The following is a 26,258-nucleotide window of genomic DNA, read 5'->3' as shown; positions in this document are numbered from 1 at the left end:
ATCAAGTGTTTGTCAAATTGTGAATGAGAGACTGATGAAGTGTTTGCAGCCTGCGCAAATAACAAAGCAGAGCTCATGCCTTTTATGCTACTTTTTTCAAATCATCATTAGTCACTTCATGCAGCCTTGGAATGTATTAAAAATCCAAACATAAAGCCCAACGTTTGTATCACAACTAAAGTTGCATAAATAACTCTAAATTCATCATAAAGGAGGAATTGTTTCTTTAACCGCTCAACACAGAATAGCCGCATGTGCGCACTCCCTCAAATCGTTTAGAGAAAATATCCTTTCTATTTTATTCAGCTATGTTCGATTGTGTTCTTCATACTATAAAATAATGCCACTGAATTCTAAGCAAATCTTGTCTGCTAAATTAACTAGTGTAGACCACAACCACATATGGCATAACCAGATCAGGGCCTAACATAAGGACAACTCAGAGTATGAAATTCTGTTCTTCTAAAATACACTGCATTTTCTTCATATCTTGTTTTTTTAGACCTGTCTAAAATAAATTATGGATTTATTTTAATGGTGTAGGCTATATTACATGGATTTGACTTTTTTAAATGTAGATGTTCCAAAGGTCTGCATCAGTGGCTTGTAGGCTATGCGTGGAAGCCTGGAGATGCTAAATGTGTTTGTTAATTAACAGTCAATTAACGTGAGACAGGCAGTTATTTGCTTGACAATCACCGGCACAGCCCTTGTCTTGACCAATCAGATTCACGGAAATCACCGGTCGTGCGGGTCGGGCATGGCACACATCGATAAAAAGCAGAGCGCACTCTCCACTTTCCTCAGGTACAGTTGAAGTCGGAAATTTGTATACACCTTAGCCAAACACATTTAAACTCAGTTTTTCACAATTCCTGACATTTAATCTTATAAAAAATTCCCTGTTTTTCTGGCCAGTTAGTATCACCACTTTATTTTAAGAATGTGAAATGTCAGAATAATAGTAGAGAGAATTATTTATTTCAGCTTTTATTTCTTTCATCACATTCCTAGTGGGTTAGAAGTTTACATACACTCAATTAGTATTTGGTAGCATTGCCTTTAAATTGTTTATCTTGGGTCAAACGTTTCGGGTAGCCTTCCACAAGCTTCCCACAATAAGTTGGGTGTATTTTGTCCGATTCCTCCTGACAGAGCTGGTGTAGCTGAGTCAGGTGTGTTGGCCTTCTTGCTTGCACACTCTTTTTCAGTTCTGCCCACAGATTTTCCATAGGATTGAGGTCAGGGCTATGTGATGGCCACTCCAATACCTTGACTTTGTTGTCCTTAGGCCATTTTGTCACAACTTTGGAAGTATGATTGGGGTCATTGTCCATTTGGAAGACCCTTTTGCGACCAATCTTTAACTTCCTGACTGATGTCTTGAGATGTTGCTTCAATATATCCACATCATTTTCCTTCCTCATGATGCCATCTATTTTATGAAATGCACCAGTCCCTCCTGGAGAAAAGCACCCCCACAATATGATGCTGCCACCCCCGTCCTTCACGGTTGGGATGGTATTCTTTGGCTTGCAAGCCTCCCCCTTTATCTTCCAAAGATACCGATGGTCATTATGGCCAAACAGTTCTATTTTTGTTTCATCAGACCAGAGGACATTTCTCTAAAAAAGTACGATCTTTGTTCCCATGTGCAGTTGCACACCATAGTCTGGCTTTGTTATGGCGGTTTTGGAGCAGTGGCTTCTTCCTTGCTGAGCGGCCTTTCAGGTTATATCAGTATAAGACTCGTTTTACTGTGGATATACATTGCCTTGCGAAAGTATTCGACCCCCTTGAACTTTGCGACCTTTTGCCACATTTCAGGCTTCAAACATAAAGATATAAAACTGTATTTTTTTGTGAAGAATCAACAACAAGTGGGACACAATCATGAAGTGGAACGACATTTATTGGATATTTCAAACTTTTTTAACAAATCAAAAACTGAAAAATTGGGCGTGCAAAATTATTCAGCCCCCTTAAGTTAATACTTTGTAGCGCCACCTTTTGCTGCGATTACAGCTGTAAGTCGCTTGGGGTATGTCTCTATCAGTTTTGCACATCGAGAGACTGAAATTTTTTCCCATTCCTCCTTGCAAAACAGCTCGAGCTCAGTGAGGTTGGATAGAGAGCATTTGTGAACAGCAGTTTTCAGTTCTTTCCACAGATTGTCTATTGGATTCAGGTCTGGACTTTGACTTGGCCATTCTAACACCTGGATATGTTTATTTTTGAACCATTCCATTGTAGATTTTGCTTTGTTTTGGATCATTGTCTTGTTGGAAGACAAATCTCCGTCCCAGTCTCAGGTCTTTTGCAGACTCCATCAGGTTTTCTTCCAGAATGGTCCTGTATTTGGCTCCATCCATCTTCCCATCAATTTTAACCATCTTCCCTGTCCCTGCTGAAGAAAAGCAGGCCCAAACCATGATGCTGCCACCACCATGTTTGACAGTGGGCATGGTGTGTTCAGGGTGATGAGCTGTGTTGCTTTTACGCCAAACATAACGTTTTGCATTGTTGCCAAAAAGTTCAATTTTGGTTTCATCTGACCAGAGCACCTTCTTCTACATGTTTGGTGTGTCTCCCAGGTGGCTTGTGGCAAACTTTAAACAACACTTTTTATGGATATCTTTAAGAAATGGCTTTCTTCTTGCCACTCTTCCATAAAGGCCAGATTTGTGCAATATACGACTGATTGTTGTCCTATGGACAGAGTCTCCCACCTCAGCTGTAGATCTCTGCAGTTCATCCAGAGTGATCATGGGCCTCTTGGCTGCATCTCTGATCAGTCTTCTCCTTGTATGAGCTGAAAGTTTAGAGGGACGGCCAGGTCTTGGTAGATTTGCAGTGGTCTGATACTCCTTCCATTTCAATATTATCGCTTGCACAGTGCTCCTTGGGATGTTTAAAGCTTGGGAAATCTTTTTGTATCCAAATCCGGCTTTAAACTTCTTCACAACAGTATCTCGGACCTGCCTGGTGTGTTCCTTGTTCTTCATGATGCTCTCTGCGCTTTTAACGGACCTCTGAGACTATCACAGTGCAGGTGCATTTATACGGAGACTTGATTACACACAGGTGGATTGTATTTATCATCATTAGTCATTTAGGACAACATTGGATCATTCAGAGATCCTCACTGAACTTCTGGAGAGAGTTTGCTGCACTGAAAGTAAAGGGGCTGAATAATTTTGCACGCCCAATTTTTCAGTTTTTGATTTGTTAAAAAAGTTTGAAATATCCAATAAATGTCGTTCCACTTCATGATTGTGTCCCACTTGTTGTTGATTCTTCACAAAAAAATACAGTTTTATATCTTTATGTTTGAAGCCTGAAATGTGGCAAAAGGTCGCAAAGTTCAAGGGGGCCGAATACTTTCGCAAGGCACTGTAGATATTTTTGTACCTGTGTCCTCCAGCATCTTCAGAAGGTCCTTTGCTGTTGTTCTGGGATTGATTTGCACTTTTCGCACCAAAGTACGTATAGCATAAGACCATTTTTTTGTGTTAAGAGAAAATGTGAATGTGATTTTTTTTATTTTTATGATATTCAAATTTTGGTTGGCCAGGCTACCTAGGTCGTTTTAATCCAAAATTATTGACTGGTATTATTCAAATCAACAAATAGTGATGACATATGCTAGACTGTTAACCTTTTAACTGTCTCTTCTTGAAAAACATGTTGATAATAATTTTTCACTTTCTGCTTATATCTCAACTTTATTTTGGAAATTACAGAGCTCTACCAGTCAAAAGAGGATCATGCCGGCAATTTGTATAGCATTTTTACTCATCTCAACAATATTACATACATTACTTTAGATATGCTTCATTGGCTTTTATGGGAAGGTAAGCATTGTTAAATAAGGACAGATGTCAAATTTTAACAAATAATGGTAATTTTGTGTCCTAATACAATTATTTAATTACATTGAAAGTAATGTGTTTTCACATTATTTTGTGAAATGATCCAGGTTTTTCCATCATGTTTCACACATGTTCAGACTACCTTTTGAGATATTATTTGACAAAGTGCAGTTTTACATTATAGGCATTATTTTTGTCTGAATATGGATGAATTGACCCCACGAGGCATGAAATGCGGTTTAACCAATTTATGTTGCATAATAAGGTGTGTTGTCAACAATTAAATCATATTTTTCACCAATATAAGAAATTATAAAAAATATTGTATTACAATTTGTTCATACTTTATAATAATTTATATTGACTTGTCAACCATTATTTACACGTCTCTACTAACAGGAATGATGCAATATTTATCTATCAACAACTGAATTCCTATCTTTTATCCCATGACTGATTTTGAGTTTTCGTACAGGCCTGTGAGTGGGCAAAGGTAGTGCCACAACACCGAACTGCAGCAACCCAAAAGCATACAAATTATGTGAAGTGATGAAGGAGGTCTGGGGCAGTTGACCAAATTTTTCATATCCATTTCTAAATCTACTGTCAACATGCTTTACCAGCCGGTTGAAAAAAACTGTTAAAGGGTTAATGCACCTGTAACTTTTTAATTACAGATGTATATAGAATTTAAAACTGTGACTAGATTAGAACAACTCTGTTCTCATCATAGCCCATATAAAACCGTTTTGCAACTGATTAATCACTATGTCATTCCCTACACAGAGATTGACTTTAAGGTCTGGAAGGTACTTTTTCATCGGCCAAGTCAGCAGTATTTTTTTGGGTTGCACGAATATTGTGGTCACTTTCCCGAAAATGGGAATGTAGCTGATTACATGCAGAAATGGCATAACTTGTCGGTATCTTAATTGAACAACAGGAAGGAAGCAGAAACATATGTTTTACTGGCCTGTTACATCGGATGCGTAACTTTCTCAGCGTAAGACTCGCCTATTAATTTCAACGAAACCTGGGCGTGAGCGCGTCAGCTCCACGAGAGGCTCTATTTTCAAGATTTCAACATGTAGCTCACACCTGACGGAGCTTATACACAAGGTGAAACAATGGCTTCCCATTAATTTTCAATGGAAGCGATGCGAGCATGAACAGGTCAGGACTAAAGTTGTCAAAGCTTAACTTTATGCAAATCCTGGGCGATATTGCAGCGCGAGTAACCAAACGTAGCTCACCATTGCTTCTAACCCCTACTGGATTGACTGGCAATGGCTGTTGATACGTAGCACTGCCTACAGTGATGCAAATTTATCAATTTTGTTGCTAGATTTAGCAACTTTTCAGACTACCCTGGCAACTTTTTTTCTAAACAGCACCTAGCAACAAATTTAGATACTTTTAAACATTTATTTTGAACTTTTAGCAACTTATGAAAAGTGAATCAAATGCTAAAATGCATGTATTTTCCCTCTAAATAACACAAAAACGATTTTCTCTGTCACACACTCAGTCACAACACACGTGCCTGGCTGCAAAAATGCATTGTGAGTGACATCAGCAGAAGGCCAGCAGAAATTTCAGTACATTGCAAATCATTGTTGGCTGACTGCAGCAGCAGTAGTACGGGTTCGTCGAGCCAAACCCAATGAATATAGTTGGTCACGAATGTTTGATCTTGAACAGAACTTACAACATCAATCAACATGTCTCAATCAAAATTGTACAGCCAGAAGTACAGAAAAGAGTGGGAGTGGGACCTGAACAAATGTCAAATCATATTTTTCGCCGAGTTGGCCAGTGAATTTGAGTCACGTTATTGTGTATTTTACATAATGATGCAGTTTTACGTTATCATGCAATGACATCACAACGTCATTTAGCAACTTTTAGCAACAAATCAAATTGCCTCTAGCAACTTACCCTGAAAATTAGTTGGCAACACTGACTACCTAGCATGCTTGTTAGCATCCACATGAGGGCGAAGCGAGTGTGGCAAGGTGAGTTACCTCTTTATAGTTTATCTCGGCCTGAGCAATAGGAATAAGTGGCTCGCCCTGATCAATGTTAACTATCCACTGTAGAAGGTAAAAAAATATATTTTGTGACGCCCATACTGGAAATCTTTGCAGTTTGGTTCTATTCAGTTTTTAAAAAATCCCCTGCCTAATGGGACAACCACAGAGCAGACTTAACTTTCCCAGCTGCCATAAATGCCATAAATGGTCTGCCTTTCACTTTAACAATGGGGATGAACCAGGAAGAGCAGTTTTAGGCTACACCTACTGGAATTCCTTACTGTTTTGTTGTTTTCAGAATAAGAAGAAAAATCACCTGGGCCAACTTTAGAGCAGGCTCAACTTGCCCGACTGCTCAGTTCACTTGCCCCAGGCATTAGGGCAACCCTTAAGGTCCCTGCTACAACTAGGTTCCGGAGTTTTACCTGGTTACCATCAGGAGAAAAATAATTGCTGCACCACTCTGGGACCTGTGGTGCCACCTCTGACAGGGGGACATGTCAAAATGCAATTTAGCATGTCTTTATTCATACAAAAAATGTATTGAATTTTCCATGTGGTCTATAGTAAAGGGCACTTCATTTAATATAACAGATTTTTTTTATTCAACATTGGTGCACAATTTCAATTTAAAATATCAAAGGGGCTGAAAAGGGACTCATTTCGCAGAATGACCCCGATAATGTTGCTTGTAAGCTTATATTATTTATGGATGGATCATACAGAAATATCAAAACATTCTTTCAACACCTCGAAATTGGTGCAGGAACTGTCTATGGCGTGGGAACTGCTGACTTACTGCCCTTTTCTAAGACACCTGCTGGTAACTCTTAAAGGAAAGGTTCACCCATTTTGAATGTTATATTGTTTTTGTGCATCTCTGAGTGATGTTCCATTGATTCCCTGGGTCATTTCATGTTTTCATGTGTATCTGAGTTATTGGCGTTCTATTGACGTAGCACCGTGATAAAGTAATAGGAATACGACTTTTAGATCACTATTTCAATACTTGCCGATGTCATAACTTGGAAGGATGTCTTCTCTCGAATGAGCTATTAATCATTTTTGCGATATTCCTACCTCGAAATGTGTAATAGCATATTTTTCCTATTTGTCTGCGTCTTTAGTCCAGGGTGCATTGCATGGTGCCGTTGCAAGAATATTATAGAAAGGAGATAGGAATCCAATGAAGGAAGGAATGTATAACACCCCACCCAGCAGACTGTCGACCAGTCCATTCATGTTGTCATGCTAAACTAATCGTCACGCAATCCCTTCTCAAAGTCAGTGTATATGTCGAGAAATGTGCCTATTATCCTCTAAAGTACGTAATGTCACAAATCCTAAGCTATACAATACTACAGATGGCAAGTTAATTATCTCACATCTCGGAAAATACTTGTAATGTTTATATTTTGGGTTCTGATGGAGTACAACATTTTTAACTAAGGTCATGAGGCATTTCTAAGTTATATTGTTCAAGAATCAGTGGGTACATATAATTTGTTTATACAAAATGGATGTAGCAACTGCAGATTGCCCCTTTAAGAAGAAAGAAAGTTCACTTAAAGGTGCTACACAATATTTTTCTGAATTTCTGCATTGCCATTTAAAAAAATGTCCTTAGTATACCTGGTGCTAAGTGGAATGATAGTGTTAAAAGTGTTAAGCCATTTTTGCGCATTTGTTTTGAACATCTGTTGCATTAAAGTACTTAATTATTACCAATAAATGATTTAAAATTATATAAAAACAACTGCATTGGGCATATTTAAAAACATATATATTTTTTTTTGTCATTTAGCAGACGCTCTTAACCGGAGTGACTTACAGTTAGTGCATTCATTTTAAGATATCAAGGTGGGGACAACTATATATCACAGTCATAGTAAGTTAATTATTCCTAAATAAAGTAGCTATCAGTAAAGTCAGGGCTAGTAAAGGGGGGGTCAAGTGCGAGTGTTAGTTCACCAAAGTTTTTTTGTTGTCAGTCAATAAGTATTCAACCCTTTTGTTATGGCAAGCCTAAATACATTCAGGAGTAAAAATGTACCTAACAAGTCACACAATAAGTTGCATGGACTCACTCTGTGTGCAATAATTGTGTTTAACATGATTTTTGAATGACTACCTCATCTCTGTACCCCACACATACAATTATATGTAAGGTCCCTCAGTTGAGTAGTGACTTTCAAGCACAGATTCAACCACAAAGACCAGGAAGGTTTTCCAATGCCTTGCAAAGAACGGCACCTATTGGTAGATGGATAAAAAAAAGAGCAGACATTGAATATCCCTTTGAGTGAAGGACTTTAACGGAACTTTTCGAGTTTTTGTCTGGACGAAGTGCCTGCGCCTCATGAAGATGGATTACTGGGCTGAACACGCTAACAACAAGTGGCTATTTGGACATAAATGATGGACTTTATAGAACAAATCAGTCATTTATTGTCAAACTGGGATTCCTGGGAGTGCCTTCTGATGAAGATCATCAAAGGTAATTGAATATTTATGGTGTTATTTCTATCTTTGTTGACTCCAAAATGGCGAATATTCCTCTGGCTGTTTTGGGTTCTGAGCGCCGTTCTCAGATTATGCTTTTTCCGTAAAGTTTTTTTGAAATCTGACACAGCGATTGCATTAAGGAGAAGTCTATCTTTAATTCTGTGAACAACAGTTGAATCTTTTATCAATGTTTATTGTGAGTATTTCTGCAAAATCACCGGATATTTCTGCTTTTTGTGACTCCTATCTTTGTCTGGAAAAATGGCTTCTTTTTTTTTTTTTTTACTTTGCTATGACCTAACATAAACATATGTTGTGCTTTCGCTGTAAAGCATTTTTGAAATTGGACACATTGGGTAGATTAACAAGATGTTTATCTTTCATTTGCTGTATTGGACTTGTTAATGTCTGAAAGTTACATATTTAAAAAAAATATTTTTGAATTTCTCACGCTGCCTTTTCAGCAGAATGTTGTGCGGAACCCCTGCCCTAGAAAGGTTAAAACAGAGTTTAAACAGAGTTTAATGGCTGTGATAGAAAACTGAGGATGGATCAACAACATTCTAGTTACTCCACAATACTAACCTAATTGACAGAATGAAATGAAGGAAGCCTGTACAGAATAAAAATATTCCAAAACATGCATCCTGTTTGCAATAAGTACTGCAATAATCACTAAAGTAAAACTGGAAAAAATGTAACGAAGAAATAATCTTTATATTTGAATACAAAGCGTTATGTTGGGGCAAATCCAACACAACACATCCCTGAGTACCACTCTTCATATTTTCAAGCATGGTTGTGGCTGCATTATGTTATGTGTATTCTTGTCATCGGCAAAGACTAGGGAGTTTTTTAAGATAAAAAGACATGGAATAGAGCTAAGCACAGGCAAAATCATAGATGAAAACCTGGTTCAGTCTGCTTTCCAACAGACACTGGGAGACAAATTCACCTTTCAGCAGGACAGTAACCTAAAACAAAAGACAAAATATACACTGGAGTTGCTTACCAAGACAACATTTCATTTAAGGACCTGTGCCATATAAATTGCAAAATAGTTGGGAAGAGATTTTCGATGTACCGATTCCATGGCACATTGTTTATGAATTGACAAGCAAAACGACACCAGATTCAATACTTAGAATTTTTTCAATTTCAATTATTATACAAAATTCTTGCAACCAATAGAATGTTATATATATGGGGGATACAATCTTCCCAGCTCTGCAGATTTTGCTGCAAGGAGGCAGTGTCACTAGATAATTTATTTTGGTACTGTCCATATGTAGCTCGTTTTTGGTCACAGGTCCAGGAATGGCTGAAGAATTGCAACATTTACCTAGAGCTAACGCTGCAGATAGCAATACTGGGTGATTTGAAAGTCATAGTCAATCGATCAATAACATGGTAATTATTTTAGCAAAAATGTTTATCTTTAATTACAATCTGTAGAAACTATGAGAATAGAAATGTTCAGTATTTTTGTGAAGCATCATAGCACAGTTGAAAAATATATGGCAAATAGAAATCCAGAACATAATTGCAAAAGGGTTTTCTAATGATCAATTAGCCTTTTAAAATTATAAACTTGAATTAGCTAACACAACATGCCATTGGAACACAAATTAATGGTTCCCGATAATGGGCCTCTACGCCTAAGTAGATATTCCATAAAAACATCTGTAATTTCCAGCTACAATAGTCATTTACAACATTAACAATGTCTACGCTGTATTTCTGATCAATTTGAATTTATTTTAATGGACAAAAAATTAGCTTTTCTTTCAAAAACAAGGACATTTATAAGTGACCCCAAACTTTTGAACAGAAGTGTGTGTGTGTGTGTGTGTGTGTGTGTGTGTGTGTGTGTGTGTGTGTGTGTGTGTGTGTGTGTATAGATATATTTACCCCCCCCCCCCCCCCCCCCCCCAAAAGAAAAAAATATTTGGGGGATTGGAAATGATGCAGACAATTACATTGATTGAAGCAACAATCTATCTGCAATATTAAAGCTGATCCACCCCCCAAAAAATAAATATAAAAATAGAGAACATTGAGTGTTCTTTAGTGGCCTAGTTACAGTTTTGACTTAAATTGGCTTGAAAATCTGTGGCAAGACTTGAAAATGGCTCTCTAGCAACGATCAACAACCAACTTGACAGAGGTTGAAGAATTTAAAACTATATATATTGTACAATCCTGGAGTGCACAGCTCTTAGAGATTTGCCTAGAAAGACTGTAATCGCTGCCAAGGTGATTCTAACATCTATTACCTCGGGTGTGAACACTTACAGTGGGGCAAAAAAGTATTTAGTCAGCCACCAATTGTGCAAGTTCTCCCACTTAAAAAGATGAGAGAGGTCTGTAATTTTCATCATAGGTACACTTGAACTATGACAGACAAAATGAGGGGGAAAAATCCAGAAAATCACATTGTAGGATTTTTAATGAATTTATTTGCAAATTATGGTGGAAAATAAGTATTTGGTCAATAACAAAAGTTTATCTCAATACTTTGTCATTGCCAACAAAGGGTATATAACAGAGGTCAAACGTTTTCTGTAAGTCTTCACAAGGTTTTCACACACTGTTGCTGGTATTTTGGTCCATTCCTCCATGCAGATCTCCTCTAGAGTAGTGATGTTTTGGGGCTGTTGCTGGGCAACACGGACTTTCAACTCCCTCCAAAGATTTGTGGACAGGTGTCTTTTATCAGTATAAAAGACACCTGTCCACAACCTCAAACAGTCACACTCCAAACTCCACTATGGCCAAGACCAAGAACTGTCAAAGGACACCAGAAACAAAAATGTAGACCTGCACCAGGCTGGGAAGACTGAATCTGCAATAGGTAAGCAGCTTGGTTTGAAGAAATCAACTGTGGGAGCAATTATTAGGAAATTGAAGACATACAAGACCACTGATAATCTCCCTCGATCTGGGGCTCCATGCAAAATCTCACCCCATGGGGTCAAAATGATCACAAGAACGGTGAGCAAAAATCCCAGAATCACACGGGGGGACCTAGTGAATGACCTGTAGAGAGCTGGGACCAAAGTAACAAAGCCTACCATCAGTAACACACTACGCCGCCAGGGACTCAAATCCTGCAGTGCCAGACGTGTCACCCTGCTTAAGCCAGTACATGTCTAGGCCCGTCTTAAGTTTGCTAGTGAGCATTTGGATGATCCAGAAGAAGATTGGGAGAATGTCATATGGTCAGATGGAACCAAAATATAACTTTTGGGTAAAAACTCAACTCGTCGTGTTTGGAGGGCAAAGAATGCTGAGTTGCATCTAAAGAACACCATACCTACTGTGAAGCATGGGGGTGGAAACATCATGCTTTGGGGCTGTTTTTCTGCAAAGGGACCAGGACGACTGATCCGTGTAATGAAAGAATGAATGGGGCCATGTATCGTGAGATTTTGAGTGAAAATCTCCTTCCATCAGCAAGGGCAATGAAGATGAAACGTGGCTGGGTCTTTCAGCATAACAATGATCCCAAACACACTGCCCGGGCAACGACGGAGTGGCTTCGTAAGAAGCATTTCAAGGTCCTGGAGTGGCCTAGCCAGTCTCCAGATCTCAACCCCATAGAAAATCTTTGGAGGGAGTTGAAAGTCTGTGTTGCCCAGCAACAGCCCCAAAACATCTCTGCTCTAGAGGAGATCTGCATGGGGGAATGGGCCAAAATACCAGCAACAGTGTGTGAAAACCTTGTGAAGACTTACAGAAAACGTTTGACATCCCCATATTTTTTGTTCTTTTTTTTCTGCACTTTTGCACACCAGTATGTCTACTTGCACATCTTCATCTGCACATCTATCACTCGAGTGTTAATTGCTCAATTGTAATTATTTAGCCTCTATGGCCTATTTATTGCCTTACCTTCCTACTCTTATACATTTGCACACATTGTACATTTTTCTATTGTGTTATTGACTGTACGTTTGTTTATGTGTACCTCTGTGTTGTTGTTTTTGTAGCACTGCTTTGCTTTATCTTGGCCAGGTCGCAGTTGTAAATGAGAACTTGTTAAATAAGGGTGAAATATATACTGTATATTTTTTTAAATGAATGAAACTCAACACAACAGTCACTAAATGGATTCACTGACACAGTAATAAGGCTTTGGTCTCCAGTTAGGTCTTCGGCATCCAATCGGAAAACCTAACCACAATGGGAAAATAAGTTTCTTGTTTAGTATCGAAATAAGGAGACAGGAGTTGCATATTTATAGACTGTAAAAAAACATAATTGTTATTGTCAGTGTAAAATAGTTTGCATTTCACAAGGGCCATTTTTGTTTTAGATGTTTACTTTTTATCCTGGTATGAAAATATTCCTTTCACTAGTGCAGGGTTTGTTCTAGATCAAAAAACGGGCTTAGGTACACAATTTGCCATGGGGCTGAGAGAAGATGTTGCTGTTTTCAAGCAAATTTCCTGCAATTCGCCACATTTTGCAATAGCTTATGCTGTGGTCTTTAAACTATCTGAATGACTCAAATATAATAAATTCAATGGGAGCCCCATGCCATGACAAAAATAGTCAGATATTATATTATAAAAATATAGGTCCATTATATATTCTGCTTCATTTTATATCTGAATATGTTTTCCCATCCCATATACATTTTCGGCCAGCCCAAGCATTTCCTATGCAGAAAGAACCCTGCATTAGTGGATATTTGTTTCCGTTATATAATGTGGAGATGTCTGCTGTGCTGATTTGACTGATGTGGGCAAGAGAATGCCGAGAAAGTTGCTTGATCTGCAGACAGTGACATGTTTTAGCCTTGAAAGTGTGACCAACGTCCGCACTGACAATCACACACACAGGCAACCCCTCCCCCTTTCTTACACACATACACACACTTGTGTTGTGTTGTGTGATTCACCTCTAAAAATAAAAATTCCATCTTCTGTCCAACTCATCTCCAGTCATTGGTGAAGAAGTCCCCCCCCCCATGTTGGGCATGGTGTCCCATGTTGACTCCAATGCTTCCCACAGTTATGTCAAGTTGGCTGTTCTTGTTGCAGTTCTTGACAAAAACCAGTGCATCTGGCACCTACTACCATAACCTGTTCAAAAATACTTAAGTCTTTTGTCTTTCCCATTCACCCTCTGAATCATATACATATATAATCCATGTCTCATTTGTCTCAAGTTTTAACAATCCTTTAACCTGTCTCCTCCCCTTCATCTACACTGATTTGAAGTGGATTTAACAAGTGACATCAATGAGGGATCATAGCTTTCACCTGGATTCACCTGGTCAGTCTATGTCATGGAAAGAGCAGGTGTCCTTAATGTTTTGGACACTAAGTGTAGTGTGTTTGTCATTATAATGAAGAGCAGTCTTTGACAGGCACTCATTTTAGGATGGCCCTTTTCTGTTATGTAGCAAAATATTTGTTTACCATTTGTTTAATTGTTAAACTCTTCTAAAATGTGTCTATTTTAATACATTCATGGAAGTTTTTTTATTCGACAGAGCATTATGGGGTAGTTACAATTTTTTTTACTGAATATGCCCAAGGAAAAACATAATACTCATTGAATAATATAAAACAAACAACAATTCATAGTACTTATTCCTCATATCAAGGAAGTGTAATCCATCTGTAGTGGTCCTATGTATGTAATGTTCTCAGATTAACTACTTTTAGGAAGGACTAACCCGGGAAAGTCCACTTGAGCATTGTTCTATAACATCTTAACACAGCCAGCCAATGAGAGAGTTGTCTTCTCTTAAAGGGGAGGGTCTGTAATTGTTGTAGGCGGGGCTTATGATGATGTCATTCTATCAGGTCTGTTTTAAGATGAGTGAGAGGTTTGGGTCACCGTCAGAATGCAGAGTAGAGATTTAGAGTTAATATTTACACAAGGCAATCCAGGAAGAAATAGTGACAACTGTGGCTTTTCTGGTGGTTTGATGAAGGATAGATATTGAAGGCAGCTTATGGGAAGACTATCAACAGAATTCAACTTCAGTGGTGAGATCTGCATTAGGTGCTTAAATACAACTTGAATTAACTACTGGATTGTTTAAAGAATAACCAATAACCAAGCACAGTCTGTCAGTGCTCTCTCCACCCATCTCTGCTTGAAGAAGCATCACATGCAGACAGCCATGAAATTCAACCAGTGTGTGCAACCGCAAGCTCCGGAGAACAGCGACAACAAAGTGTGGAAATGGTGAGAATATTCTCTCTCTCCGTCTTTCTTTCTATTCGCTGACAGGCTTTCTCAGTAGGAACATGGCTTTACCAGTAATGTTTGATGAGTGAAGTACTAACCTGCATTGTCCTGTAGTGTCAGCATAGTAAATGTGTTTTTTTCCTTTTGCTTTTGGTTTGTCATTAGGTGACATTAGGACCTGAAAGACTTATACCTGTGTACTAGCATCTATGGTATGTACAGATAGTATCCATCTGTAGAGTATCTATGGTCATATGGGGCATGATTTTACTCTCATTTGTAAACAGTGGAATTTAAAATGACAAGTACTATTCCTAGATGGCTGGATGTAGGTTGAGGTTATTATGAGTGACTGTTTTTTGTAACTAAATGAGCCATACCACTGACAAAAACACAGGCACATTGTGATATAGTCCATATTTGGTCTTTGTAATGAAACAGGGACGAGGGTTTTGCCGACCTGTTTAGCCAGACTTTCTCCAATGGGGGCAGGGGTGTGGGTGAGGGTTTGCCTGTTCTGATATTGGCTTATAACATAGCCTAATTGTGTGCTCACTGCTCACATATGTCACACAAACAAATTACATGTTTTTACAAAGTACCTTTCGTAAAGCCCAATGTTACGTTTTGTAAAGATGTTTTCTCATGTATCAAAACTTTAGCATCTTTTTATATTTTTTTTGTAGCCTATTCCTGTGTGGAATTGTAATTTGTGGCCTTTCATGAATAGAGGTACATTCAGAGAAAGTCATGAGTTGGGTTGTGTCTTTGGTCTGTAATGGTTTGACACAAGCCCCCACCTCACCCCACGAGCACTAATGACTGTGGTGCACTGCACACACCCTCTCTGGCTAACAGACTCAGTTGTTGACAATAAACAGATACAGTGGGGCAAAAAAGTATTTAGTCATCCACCAATTGTGCAAGTTCTCCCACTTAAAAAGATGAGAGAGGCCTGTAATTTTCATCATAGGTACACTTCAACTATGACAGACAAAATGAGAATTATTTTTTCAGAAAATCACATTGTAGGATTTTTAATGAATTTATTTGCCAATTATAGTGGAAAATAAGTATTTGGTCAATAACAAAAGTTTATCTCAATACTTTGTTATATACCCTTTGTTGGCAATGACAGAGGTCAAACGTTTTCTGTAAGTCTTCACAAGTTTTCACACACTGTTGCTGGTATTTTGGCCCATTCCCCCATGCAGATCTCCTCTAGAGCAGTGATGTTTTGGGGTTGTTGCTGGGCAACACAGACTTTCAACTCCCTCCAAAGATTTTCTAAGGGGTTGAGATCTGGAGACTGGCTAGGCCACTCCAAGACCTTGAAATGCTTCTTACGAAGCCACTCCTTCGTTGCCCGGGCGGTGTGTTTGGGATCATTGTCATGCTGAAAGACCCAGCCACGTTTGATCTTCAATGCCCTTGCTGATGGAAACAGGTTTTCACTCAAAATCTCACGATACATGGCCCCATTCATTCTTTGCTTTACACGGATCAGTCATCCTGGTCCCTTTGCAGAAAAACAGCCCCAAAGCATGATGTTTCCACCCCCATGCTTCACAGTAGGTATGGTGTTCTTTGGATGCAACTCAGCATTCTTTGTCCTCCAAACACGACGAGTTGAGTTTTTACCAAAAAGTTATATTTTGGCTTCATATGACATTCTCCCAATCTTCTTCTGGATCATCCAAATGCTCTCTAGCAAACTTCAGACGGGCCTGGACATGTACTTGCTTATTTTATTTTATTTTTTATTTCACCTTTATTTAACCAGGTAGGCTAGTTGAGAACAAGTTCTCATTTGCAACTGCGACCTGGCCAAGATAAAGCATAGCAGTGTCAACAGACAACACAGAGTTACACAAGAACGTTGAGCAAGTCAATAATACAGTAGAAAAAAGGAGAATCTATATACATTGTGTGCAAAAGGCATGAGGAGGTAGGCGAATAATTACAATTTTGCAGATTAACACTGGAGTGATAAATGATCAGATGGTCATGTACAGGTAGAGATATTGGTGTGCAAAAGAGCAGGAAATAAAATAAATAAAAACAGTATGGGGATGAGGTAGGTAAAAATGGGTGGGCTATTTACCGATAGACTATGTACAGCTGCAGCGATCGGTTAGCTGCTCAGATAGCAGATATTTGAAGTTGGTGAGGGAGATAAAAGTCTCCAACTTCTTTCAATTCGTTCCAGTCACAGGCAGCAGAGAACTGGAACGAAAGGCGGCCAAATGAGGTGTTGGTTTTAGGGATGATCAGTGAGATACACCTGCTGGAGCGCGTTACGGGTGGGTGTTGCCATCGTGACCAGTGAACTGAGATAAGGCGGAGCTTTACCTAGCATGGACTTGTAGATGACCTGGAGCCAGTGGGTCTGGCGACGAATATGTAGCGAGGGCCAGCCGACTAGAGCATACAGGTCGTAGTGGTGGGTGGTATAAGGTGCTTTAGTGACAAAACGGATGGCACTGTGATAAGCTGCATCCAGTTTGCTGAGTAGAGTGTTCGAAGCAATTTTGTAGATGACATCGCCGAAGTCGAGGATCGGTAGGATAGTCAGTTTTACTAGGGTAAGTTTGGCGGCGTGAGTGAAGGAGGCTTTGTTGCAGAATAGAAAGCCGACTCTAGATTTGATTTTCGATTGGAGATGTTTGATATGTGTCTGGAAGGAGAGTTTACAGTCTAGCCAGACACCTAGGTACTTATAGATGTCCACATATTCAAGGTCGGAACCACCCAGGGTGGTGATGCTAGTCAGGCGTGCGGGTGCAGGCAGCGAACGGTTGAAAAGCATGCATTTGGTTTTACTAGCATTTAAGAGCAGTTGGAGGCCACGGAAGATGTGTTGTATGGCATTGAAGCTCGTTTGGAGGTTAGATAGCACAGTGTCCAAGCAGGGGGACACGTCTGGCACTGCAGGATTTGAGTCCCTGGTGGCGTAGTGTGTTACTGATGGTAGGCTTTGTTACTTTGGTCCCAGCTCTCTGCAGATCATTCACTAGGTCCCCCCGTGTGATTCTGGGATTTTTGCTCACCGTTCTTGTGATCATTTTGACCCCACGGGGTGAGATCTTGCGTGGAGCCCCAGATCGAGGGAGATTATCAGTGGTCTTGTATGTCTTCCATTTCCTAATAATTGCTCCCACAGTTGATTTCTTCAAACCAAGCAGATTCAGTCTTCGCAGCCTGGTGCAGGTCTACAATTTTGTTTCTGGTGTCCTTTGACAGCTCTTTCGTCTTGGCCATAGTGGAGTTTGGAGTGTGACTGTTTGAGGTTGTGGACAGGTGTCTTTTATACTGATAAAAGACACCTGTCCACAAATCTTTGGAGGGAGTTGAAAGTCTGTGTTTCCCAGCAACAGCCCCAAAACATCACTGCTCTAGAGGAGATCTGCATGGAGGAATGGGCCAAAATAGCAGCAACAGTGTGTGAACCTTGTGAAGACTTACAGAAAACGTTTGACCTCTGTCATTGCCAAAAAGGGTATATAACAAAGTATTGAGATAAACTTTTGTTATTGACCAAATACTTATTTTCCACCATAATTTGCAAATAAATTCATTAAAAATCCTACAATGTGATTTTCTGGATTTCTTTTCTCATTTTGTCTGTCATAGTTGAAGTGTACCTATGATGAAAATTACAGGCCTCTCATCTTTTTAAGTGGGAGAACTTGCACAATTGGTGGCTAACTAAATACTTGTTTGCCCCACTGTACACATTTAGAAAGTCAGAAACAACATATTGAAACCTTGATTTGTAATGAAAGATGATCCTCCAAGTACACACTACCACTAATCTCAGCAACAAAGAATCTCACGTAAACTACTCAATTCCATTTACAGTCCACAAGAGATTAATTATTTATTTGACCTTTATTTAACTAGGCAAGTCAGTTAAGAACTATTTTTTTTTTCTTTCTTCCCAATTTCGTGGTATCCAATTGTTGTAGTAGCTACTATCTTGTCTCATCGCTACAACTCCCGTACGGGCTCGGGAGAGACGAAGGTTGAAAGTCATGCGTCCTCAATTCAATTCAATTCAACACAGCGCGCATCCAACCCGGAAGCCAGCCGCACCTATGTGTCGCACTGCGCCCGGCCCGCCACAGGAGTCGCTGGTGCGCGATGAGACAAGGACACCCCTACCGACCAAGCCCTCCCTAACCCGGACAACGCTAGGCCAATTGTGCGTCGCCCCACGGACCTCCCGGTCGCGGCCGGTTACGACAGAGCCTTGGCGCGAACCCAGGAACCCAGTACAGCGCCCTTAACCACTGCGCCACCCGTGAGGCCCAAATTCTTATTTTTAATGACATCCTAGGAACAGTGGGTTAACTGCCTTGTTCAGGGGCAGAACCACAGATTTTTACCTTGTCAGCTCTGGGATTCGATCTTGCAACCTTTCGGGTTACTAGTCCAATGCTCTAACCACTAGTCTAACTGCCGCCCCAACACCCTCAAAATATTGCCAGATGGTACATTTGCGTGCTACCATACCCCAAAGGAGATGATGGGGAATATGAAAACGTTGTTTCTCTCCGATATCATAAACTAAAGTTGAGGAACAATGGGAAAGTAATAATGTTTTGAAAGTTGATAAACTTGTAACCTCACTTTTGAGAAAATGGCCTTTGTATGTTTTGGTACACCTACTGCAGACCTCTTCTTTGTCTATACCCATTCAGCATCATTCACACCCTCTTAAGCTTTAGCCCCACCCATCTCTTTAAGGGTTGATCCGAGCGTTCTGTCCTAACAGCAGCAGTCAAGCTAACTGGCTAATGTTTGCTAGCTTGCTAGCTACTTCCAGACACAAATGAGAGAACAGCTCACTCTGACCATTTTACTCGCCCTAGCAGAGCTGGTTAGGCTGTTTTTATGTTATCCAGAGCGTTGATGACTGCAACTGTGCTGCTGGCAACAATTTACGCTTTTTTGCCAACGTTTACTGACACCGGCCATATTCAACGGGTGTTGAGTGTTCGTAAATTTGTCAGTTATTCTGCGCACTGGCATACTCGGACGAGTAGATAGCGAGAGTGAATTTACCAGCTATGTCTATCAACTGTTGTCGCAGTGACATCATTAACATTCTATTGAAATGGTTATTTGCATGGTGGAGTATTTGTTACAACATGTAGCTAGCTAGCTAAACAATGAACCATAATCGCAACACATGACATTACATGACACGTAACGTTAGCTGTCTGGTTCGCTAGCTAACGTTAGCTAGCTAGCTAACAGTACACTATCCTGAAATGAAATAATATCTGAAAATGTATACATGGATGGATGCATCTCCCTCTCTCACGGATGCCATGGTTGCTCATAGTTTGAAGATGTAATCCAGAGAGAGGGGTTTTCTCCATCTCCTTAGCTATCATACCCTAACTCCACTGTTTCAAAACTCTGTCCTCCAAGTGGAGAGCAACACTTATGCAGTTCTACTACGCGATATATATATATATATATATATATATATATATATATATATATATATATATATATATTTTTTTTTTAAAGCCGCATCAGACAGGATTACCTACATATACTGACCAGCTCAAATAGACCAACTCGTGCTACATGTCAGACCAATCCGAACTCATCTCTCGGCATGTCCTGCCCACTCATTTTCTCTGGAAGGTTGCTGTCTTTTTCTGTGGCTAAACCAACTAGGCTCGTAATTTAACAATTGTATTCATATTTACAGATGGCATACAAGTTTGTTATTAAGGCACATAAAAATTCACATGTTCCAGAAGGCATTTCTGCCAAAAAACACATTTAGATTGTTTTTTAAAGTTTACGTTCAAATGGCTCTCCTGTGAAGTCGTGACCCGCGACATACGCCTAGTTTCCTGAAACGAGTCACAAATTGTTTTACGTCCCTGTGGGAATCGAATCCACAACCCTGGCGTTGCAAGCGGCAAGCTCTACCAACTGAGCCACACGGGAACTATGTCTCTCTTACAGTGTCAGTCTTATGGTACCAGAAGCCAAACAATAATAGATTAAGCTGTTGTATTACTGTTTTAACACATTTTGTATGTAAAACAAACCTCTGTTTCAACAGATGAGTATCTCATCCTTAACAGTATCTCAAAAGAACAATTTGATATTGTACAAGGACTACAAACTACAGCCCAACTCTGGTTTTCCCTCAATTAGGCTACTTTGTATGAAGGCCTATAGATTAGTTTTTGTTTTAATCGACCATTTGAGTTTGAAGTTAAGGTCACGTGTAACCAGCTCACAAAGTCGACAAGGACTGCTAGAGCTAATCGCATGCATTATGTAAAAAATTACAAGTAGCCTTACTTTTAATGAATGATGACAAAGTGCACATTCTACCACTGTATCTGTATGCTCCGTCAACTAACACTATTCCACAAACCTCTCAAATGTACCTGACACTGGAGATTACGTCTGGACGATACTTGTAGCGCGATACTCGTTAGTATCGTGGCAAGGAAACAATACACGAGCGGAGTTAACTTCTTTGGGAAAACAGACGGAATGTTGGGAACAAACATAATTATGTTCACATCCAGTGTCACATTAATTTATTTTCCAAGCTATAGCACACAATATTTTATATAGAGCAGGTTTTTTAAGGACCAAAGAGTTCGGTCTGCTTCGTGTTTTCATTTTTGCCATGGAAAAAATATTGTGATACTGGTATTGTCACAGCCCTAATGGAAATTTGAAATCAAATACAACAGTGAAAGATGACAAGAAAAATTATTATGACACCAAACATTTCAACGTGTCGCCTTCATCAGGGTGTTAATTCCTGCACTTTGGTTGGAATGTAAGGTCACTGTGATGTGTTTATGTAAATGTATGGTCCCTTCTTGACCCTGCTGAATTCTGAGGCTGCCAGTGTTACTAGACTAAGCCCCAGCCAATAATAGGATAGGTATTAAGCAGCTCTGCATCTAACTGGTAAAAACAAACAGTATGAAGAAACACTGAGCCAACAAACCACAAGAGCTCAAAACAAGACTACTGAGAGCTCACCATGCCCAAACTAGAAATGTTCAATACCTGCAAAGTTTACAGGCTACAGTAGTGAGAAACCATGAGAGAATTACAAGTATGTTTATTCACCTCAAAATGTCGAGAAGGACTTGTGTAAAACTACAGTTCTTAGCTGTAGGTTTACAAATGGTTCTCCATCAAAATTGATTTTTTATTATTATTACGGAACAGCTCTTTGTTGCTGCAATCCCTTTAATCAAATGATGAGTGATTAAAATATACAATTCATTATTACCCTTAAAGGTATTGATTACCTGTGGTCTTTCTTTCTCACCACTCAGGCACATTCAGGACCCAGCCAGCCAGAGACTGACGTGGAACAAGCCTCCCAAAAGTGTCCTTGTCATCAAGAAGATCCAGGATGCCAGTCTACTGCAGCCGTTCAAAGAGCTCTGTGTGTTTCTCACAGAGGTAGGACATTTGTACTTTTTGCAGTGACCCACAGTGTGCAGAGGTTCTCTAGTCTCAAATTATAGCTACCTGCACCTTAGCGGCCTTGATGGGTGTGTGTAGTTCAGTTTCATTAGAAAGTCTGCCATTAAGTCCCTAAAAACAGAAATATTAGTGACTGAGAATATATAAAATAAAAAAAAAATTGTATACTTACACCTTAGAAGAAAGTAAAGCTGCTTGTAAACTGTACAGTCTGAATATTCTTTCAACCTATTAGTCTTCCAAAGGGTAATATGAAAGTATTGGCATTACCAGGGTTCGCACAAGGTGCTTGAGGTGGTTAAAGTTCTTGAATTTGGCAGTCTGATATTCAAATACTGGAATAACTTGAAAATCAGACATTTTCTCATATTGGTACTTGAAAAGTACTCGAATTAAAATGAGGAGAACAGAAAATTATGAAATATGTTATTGGTCTTGCAAATTCATTTCCAGGTAGACTACCAAGTTTTATTTCCTCGCCTGTTTTGCGTTCTGGTTGCCTGGCGAGCTCGCTCATTTCATCCACACTGCCACTCAGCCAGGCAGGTACAGAACTGACTGATTAGGTGCCGCCAAACGTCACATCAAAAGCTAGAATGCTGGGCAAATGTAAAAAAATAAATAAATAAAAAATAAAAAAATGAATGGATGTAGTGGAGAGTAAATGCTGTTTACGCACGTTTTTATTTATGAATTTGCGTTTACTCAACCCTTTTATTTGGTTAATTATTGTTTACCCACTTATTGCATTCCCAGCATTGATCAACGCTCAGAAGGCTTCTTGATCTGAGTTCTAATCACGCATTACTCTGCGAACGAGTGGAATCATGTTCCCCTGCTCCCCAAATTTTCCATTTTAGCAGCGCATTCATTCATTCACCACTCTTTCCAGTGCGAAACTCCGCCCACGACATAGGCCGAGAGGTGAAACGAACTACCTCAGCCCAGATCTACAGCGGCAAGTAGCAAAGAGATGCTGCTGACAGTGGGAATTCTTCTAATATCCCTCGACTCCTGCCGTGTCAACAGACAAACCCCACACAACCCACCCTGACTCTCGGAGAATGAGTGTGCAACTGGTAAATAGTCACTGATATTTCAGTCAGAAGTCTAGCTAGCTAGGTTGCTCAAGGGCTCTGGCTATTAGCCAGGTACTGTAGCTAGCTATAAAGATGACGCTAGTAGTACAGTGGTTCCCAAACTTGGTGTCCGGGACATATGTTTAAATAGGGTCCCCAGAGAGTCTTTAATCTTATCAAACACATTAAGAACTTGTTTATCTTCAAATGGGTATAGAATACACCATTTTAGAGTCAACTAAGGGCCTTTTACACTGTCAAAATTCACTTTCATGTCATTATGGGTTGGGACAGCCTGTGGGACCTAATTTAAAGACAATGTAAATATAAAGACAATTTAATAATATGTACACTGAACAAAAATATAAACACTAAATGCAACAATTTGAACGATTTTACTTAGCTACAGTTCATATAAGGACATCAGTCAACACCATCAGTCCTCATGTATGTAGTAAATAAGTAGTGAAACACATATTATTTGAGTAGAATTTGTAAGGTATTGATGAATAGTAAGTAAGTTAGTGTTTTTTTTCATGAGGTTGTAGTGATATACTGCCTTCTGGTGGCAACTAGAAACAATTGCATAATAGGAACTATTACAAATTGATTGTCCTTGAAAATAAATATTTGTGCTTGAAAAAAGCACTTGAAGGTCCTTGAATTTTTAACATTTATTTTTTAAACTTTTATTTAACTAGGCAAGTCAGTTAAGAACAAGTTCTTATTTACAATGACGGCCTACCCCGGCCAAACCCTCCCCTAGCCCGGACGATGCTGGGCCAATTGTGCACCGCCCCATGGGACTCCCGATCACGGCCAGTTGTGATACAGCCCGGGATCAAACCAGGGTCTTTAGTGATGCATTAGACCACTGCGCCACTCGGGAGCCTCAAAATTGGACCTTTCACTATCTGTACAAACACTGCATTACATGTGCATGTTGCTAATGCATATGTTTATACTTGTGCATTGTTCTAACAGAAAAACATGATTGTTTACGTGGAGAGGAAGGTTCTGGCGGACCCAGTCATCCAGGCCGATGAGAGCTTTGCGGCCGTCATCCAGAAGTTCTGCACCTTCAGAGAAGGTGAGGAGACCATTAGAGGACTGGGTCGTATTCATTAGTGCACAAAGTAGCCCTTTTTTTCAACAAAAAAACGAAAATGCATTATCTTATGGGAGAAGTTTAAGTAGTCCCTCCATTTTTTGTCTGTTTTTTTCCATTTGGTGCCTAGTGAATACAATCCTGAAGGATGATAGATTGATCTGATTGACTCTATGTAGCTAGTGATGTAGGATCTTAATTTGAGCCAGTATGCTACAGCAGGAAAATAATCCTGCAGCAACAGGAACTGTGAATTATTATGTGGATTATAATTTATTTATTATTTTGTAGGGGTTAATACAATTCTGTTAGGGAAAATCAAGTCTGAAATTTAAAATTGGAAATGAGAGATTTTTGAAGCCTTTTTTAAAACTCAAATGCATTACAAGTTTGCATTTTCTGCTTTGCAGGAAAATTCTCAGCAACAAAAGTGACTTGTGTCAATTTCAGGAATGTCTATGAATGTCTATGAAACTCTCACTTGAAGTAGTATAGCTTTCTCTTATGGACATGAACCTAATGTGTTTGTATGCACACCGCAGATCTCGATGACATTTCCAATCGAGTGGACTTCATCATCTGTCTTGGTGGAGATGGGACCTTACTTTACGCATCGTCACTCTTCCAGGTATATATTTACTATTCACTTCTCCAAGTAATTGTAGTAAAATACATCTTGATTGTGCTTGTTTTCATAGCTTGCTTATGTGTATGTGCTGATGTGTGTTTTCTCAGAAGAGTGTTCCACCTGTTATGTCCTTCCACTTGGGTTCTCTGGGCTTCCTCACGCCTTTCAACATTGACACGTACCAGTCTCAGGTCACCCAAATCATTGAGGGTACATCTTTAGGCTTGTCCTTACCCAATTTCAACAACAGAAGCCTTACAAGTTGTGCTACAGATAGCATTTCTAACTGCTAGGTTCACATTTACATTTTACATGCTACTCTTAAACAAAAGTTAGTGTGTCTGCTGAGCAGGTAACGCCGCCATCATCCTGCGCAGTCGCCTGCGAGTGGTGAAGGAGAGCCAAGAGAAGATCGCCCGGGTGGACAAGAAGGGCATCATCATGACCAACGGAGACAGCGAGGGCAGCCGCAAAGCCATGCAGTACCAGGTGAGCGCTAAACAGTACACCGGACTGGTATGTTACCCCAGTATTATGGTTAGTACCACAATAGGTTCCTAGCATCATGATGACGTGGACCATCTCAGTCAAAGGACTCATTGTCTTTATTCTGGTAATGTTCCCACTGTCACAGGCCTGACCTCCGATCCCAGCGGCATGATAAAATACCAGAAAGGTCTAAATGTACAACCTGTTTTGGGGATTGTAGGGTGATAGCAATCCTTCAGGTCTAGTTTCACTTCCTCCTTCCTCCTTAGTCTGTCACATGGATTTGTTTCACTGCTTTACTGTAGTTATAGCAATGCCCCCTATGTGCTTCTATTTTGGCCTGGTGCTATCATCTATCATAGGGTTGATGTATGTGGGGTGTTTGAGTTTTGATCGTAGTTCATTATGCATTGTCATCATACACACAGTCCCTGCTTGCTGCTGAGTGGGCTTTAACGAGTCATAACATAGGGCTGGGTTCAAAAAGTATTTCCAAAGTAACTAACAACATGGCTAGTGGAGTATCTCTGGTTAACATGACTGGGTTTCCTGGTCCAACAGGTGCTGAATGAGGTGGTGGTGGACAGAGGCCCGTTCTCCTACCTTTCCAACGTGGACCTCTTCTTAGACGGACACCTCATCACCACGGTACAGGGAGACGGTGAGTAGTAAACCCCTCAACCTGCTGCTACTGGGTTAAAGGACATGTTTTACCCCATCGGCATGGCCAATTAATTAGGGCTGATTTCAACATTTCATAACAATCGGTAATCAGCCTTTTTGGATGCCGATTATGGCCGATTACATTGCAATCCAGGAGGAGACTTTGTGGCAGGTTGA

General features: G+C 39.8%; 1 protein-coding gene across 6 annotated transcripts in view; it reads left to right on the top strand.

Moving 5' to 3' along the window:
* The window catches only part of LOC139416588 (NAD kinase-like), a 41,028-nt gene that overhangs the window by 9,270 nt on the left and 5,500 nt on the right, over positions 1-26,258 (top strand). For 5 of the 6 annotated variants that reach the window (XM_071165433.1, XM_071165431.1, XM_071165435.1 and 2 more), the window contains 6 exons: positions 21,961-22,090; positions 24,178-24,283; positions 24,844-24,929; positions 25,037-25,139; positions 25,282-25,418; positions 25,980-26,079. In XM_071165433.1, coding sequence (XP_071021534.1) covers positions 21,961-22,090; positions 24,178-24,283; positions 24,844-24,929; positions 25,037-25,139; positions 25,282-25,418; positions 25,980-26,079 — 662 coding nt within the window. Of the gene's footprint in view, positions 1-14,278; positions 14,618-21,960; positions 22,091-24,177; positions 24,284-24,843; positions 24,930-25,036; positions 25,140-25,281; positions 25,419-25,979; positions 26,080-26,258 lie in introns of those variants that run through there. The other variant, XM_071165436.1, reaches the window with a different exon arrangement.

This window comes from Oncorhynchus clarkii, chromosome 9 (genome assembly GCF_045791955.1).
Source record: "Oncorhynchus clarkii lewisi isolate Uvic-CL-2024 chromosome 9, UVic_Ocla_1.0, whole genome shotgun sequence".
Classification (NCBI taxonomy): Eukaryota; Metazoa; Chordata; class Actinopteri; order Salmoniformes; family Salmonidae; genus Oncorhynchus; species Oncorhynchus clarkii.
This window is presented reverse-complemented; position numbering and strand designations above follow the sequence as displayed.